Here is a 1,100-nt window from a genome sequence, read left to right as displayed (position 1 = left end):
GCCACTCCAGCTAGCCACCAGCTGTGGCCCTGGCTGGGCGTGCATCGCAGCAGTTTCGCTGCTTTCGCACAGCCTTTCCCCTCTTTTCTCTTTACTTGTGCCGCTATTTGCTGTTTCTCTCGCAGGCAAGCTCATTCAGGCGGTGCCGTGGCACCATCGCACCCGCGAGACAGCCGCCGCATCACGACTCGCTGTTTGAGTCAGATGCGGCGACTGGCATGCTGCTTCCCCTCACCCTTTCTCTCTACCTTGACATCTTCACATATTCGACCCTTTTCACCTAGTTTTCCCTGGCTTCATCGCAGGAACGGGCACCGGTGTGGAGAACAGCAGCAGCAGCAGCAACAGCAGCAGCAGCAGCAGCAGCGGCAGCGGCAGCAGCAACAGCAGCAACAGCAGCAATCCATCCAGTTTTACATGACCATCTGCGCACGAGGACGTGCGCTTTTTGCTGATGGCGGGGCAGATGTAACATGAGTTAGCGCAGAGTTAGCTCAGGAGCCTATCGACAGCTTTGGCATGCTGCGCGTAAGCGCCTGCAAACGTTATACAAGTTCGTTATGAGGCAAAGCATGCAGCGAAGGAAGCTTCTCTGAAGCTTCCTTTAGTGCACGCGTGGGGCTGACTAGCTCTGCCAGCCGCAGCGGGGTGCTGTAATGACCTCTGGGTGTTCTCCTAACTTAGCCCCTATCAGGTTGCGGACTGTGACGCGATAGAGCTCTCGTGACAGAGGATTATTAGTCAAAATTCAGTTCAAGTAAATAGATTTCCTCGTTTTCCCAGTCCAAAGAACTGTCCCCCACACGGGCCCTCGCCCCTTTCCATTGCAAGCTCACAAGGGCCGCTCACCGCGGGGTGCGGCCGTCCCTGGCTACCTTGTGCCTGCCCCCGTTCTCCCCTTAAATCTGCTATTATGGTAATGTGTCAGACTACTTGTTAGATTAGGCTAAATAGGCTCGGATTAATAGTTTCCGTCCTACTTATTTCGTCCTCGCTCCTTATATCTTCTAATTTATCTATCCGTATTATCAGCATTTACTTGTAGTGCTAGTGCACTACAACTTCCCCCTCCGGTCGAAAATTTAAGTCCCCTGAAATGT

General features: G+C 53.4%; 1 protein-coding gene across 1 annotated transcript in view; it reads left to right on the top strand.

Annotated features, from left to right (window-relative positions):
• EMH_0097590 (uncharacterized protein) overlaps positions 1-477 on the top strand; it is a gene marked incomplete at both ends in the record, with an annotated part of 783 nt that extends 306 nt beyond the window's left edge. The window contains 2 exons of the mRNA XM_013502567.1: positions 126-199; positions 306-477. Coding sequence (XP_013358021.1) covers positions 126-199; positions 306-477 — 246 coding nt within the window. The remainder of the gene's footprint in view (positions 1-125; positions 200-305) is intronic.
• Positions 478-1,100: the final 623 nt, after the last annotated feature.

The sequence above is a fragment of the Eimeria mitis genome, genomic scaffold (genome assembly GCF_000499745.2).
Source record: "Eimeria mitis Houghton genomic scaffold, Emh_scaff9568, whole genome shotgun sequence".
Lineage (NCBI taxonomy): Eukaryota > Apicomplexa > Conoidasida > Eucoccidiorida > Eimeriidae > Eimeria > Eimeria mitis.
The sequence above is the reverse complement of the archived record's forward strand: the minus strand, read 5'-3'. Positions and strand labels throughout refer to the sequence as shown.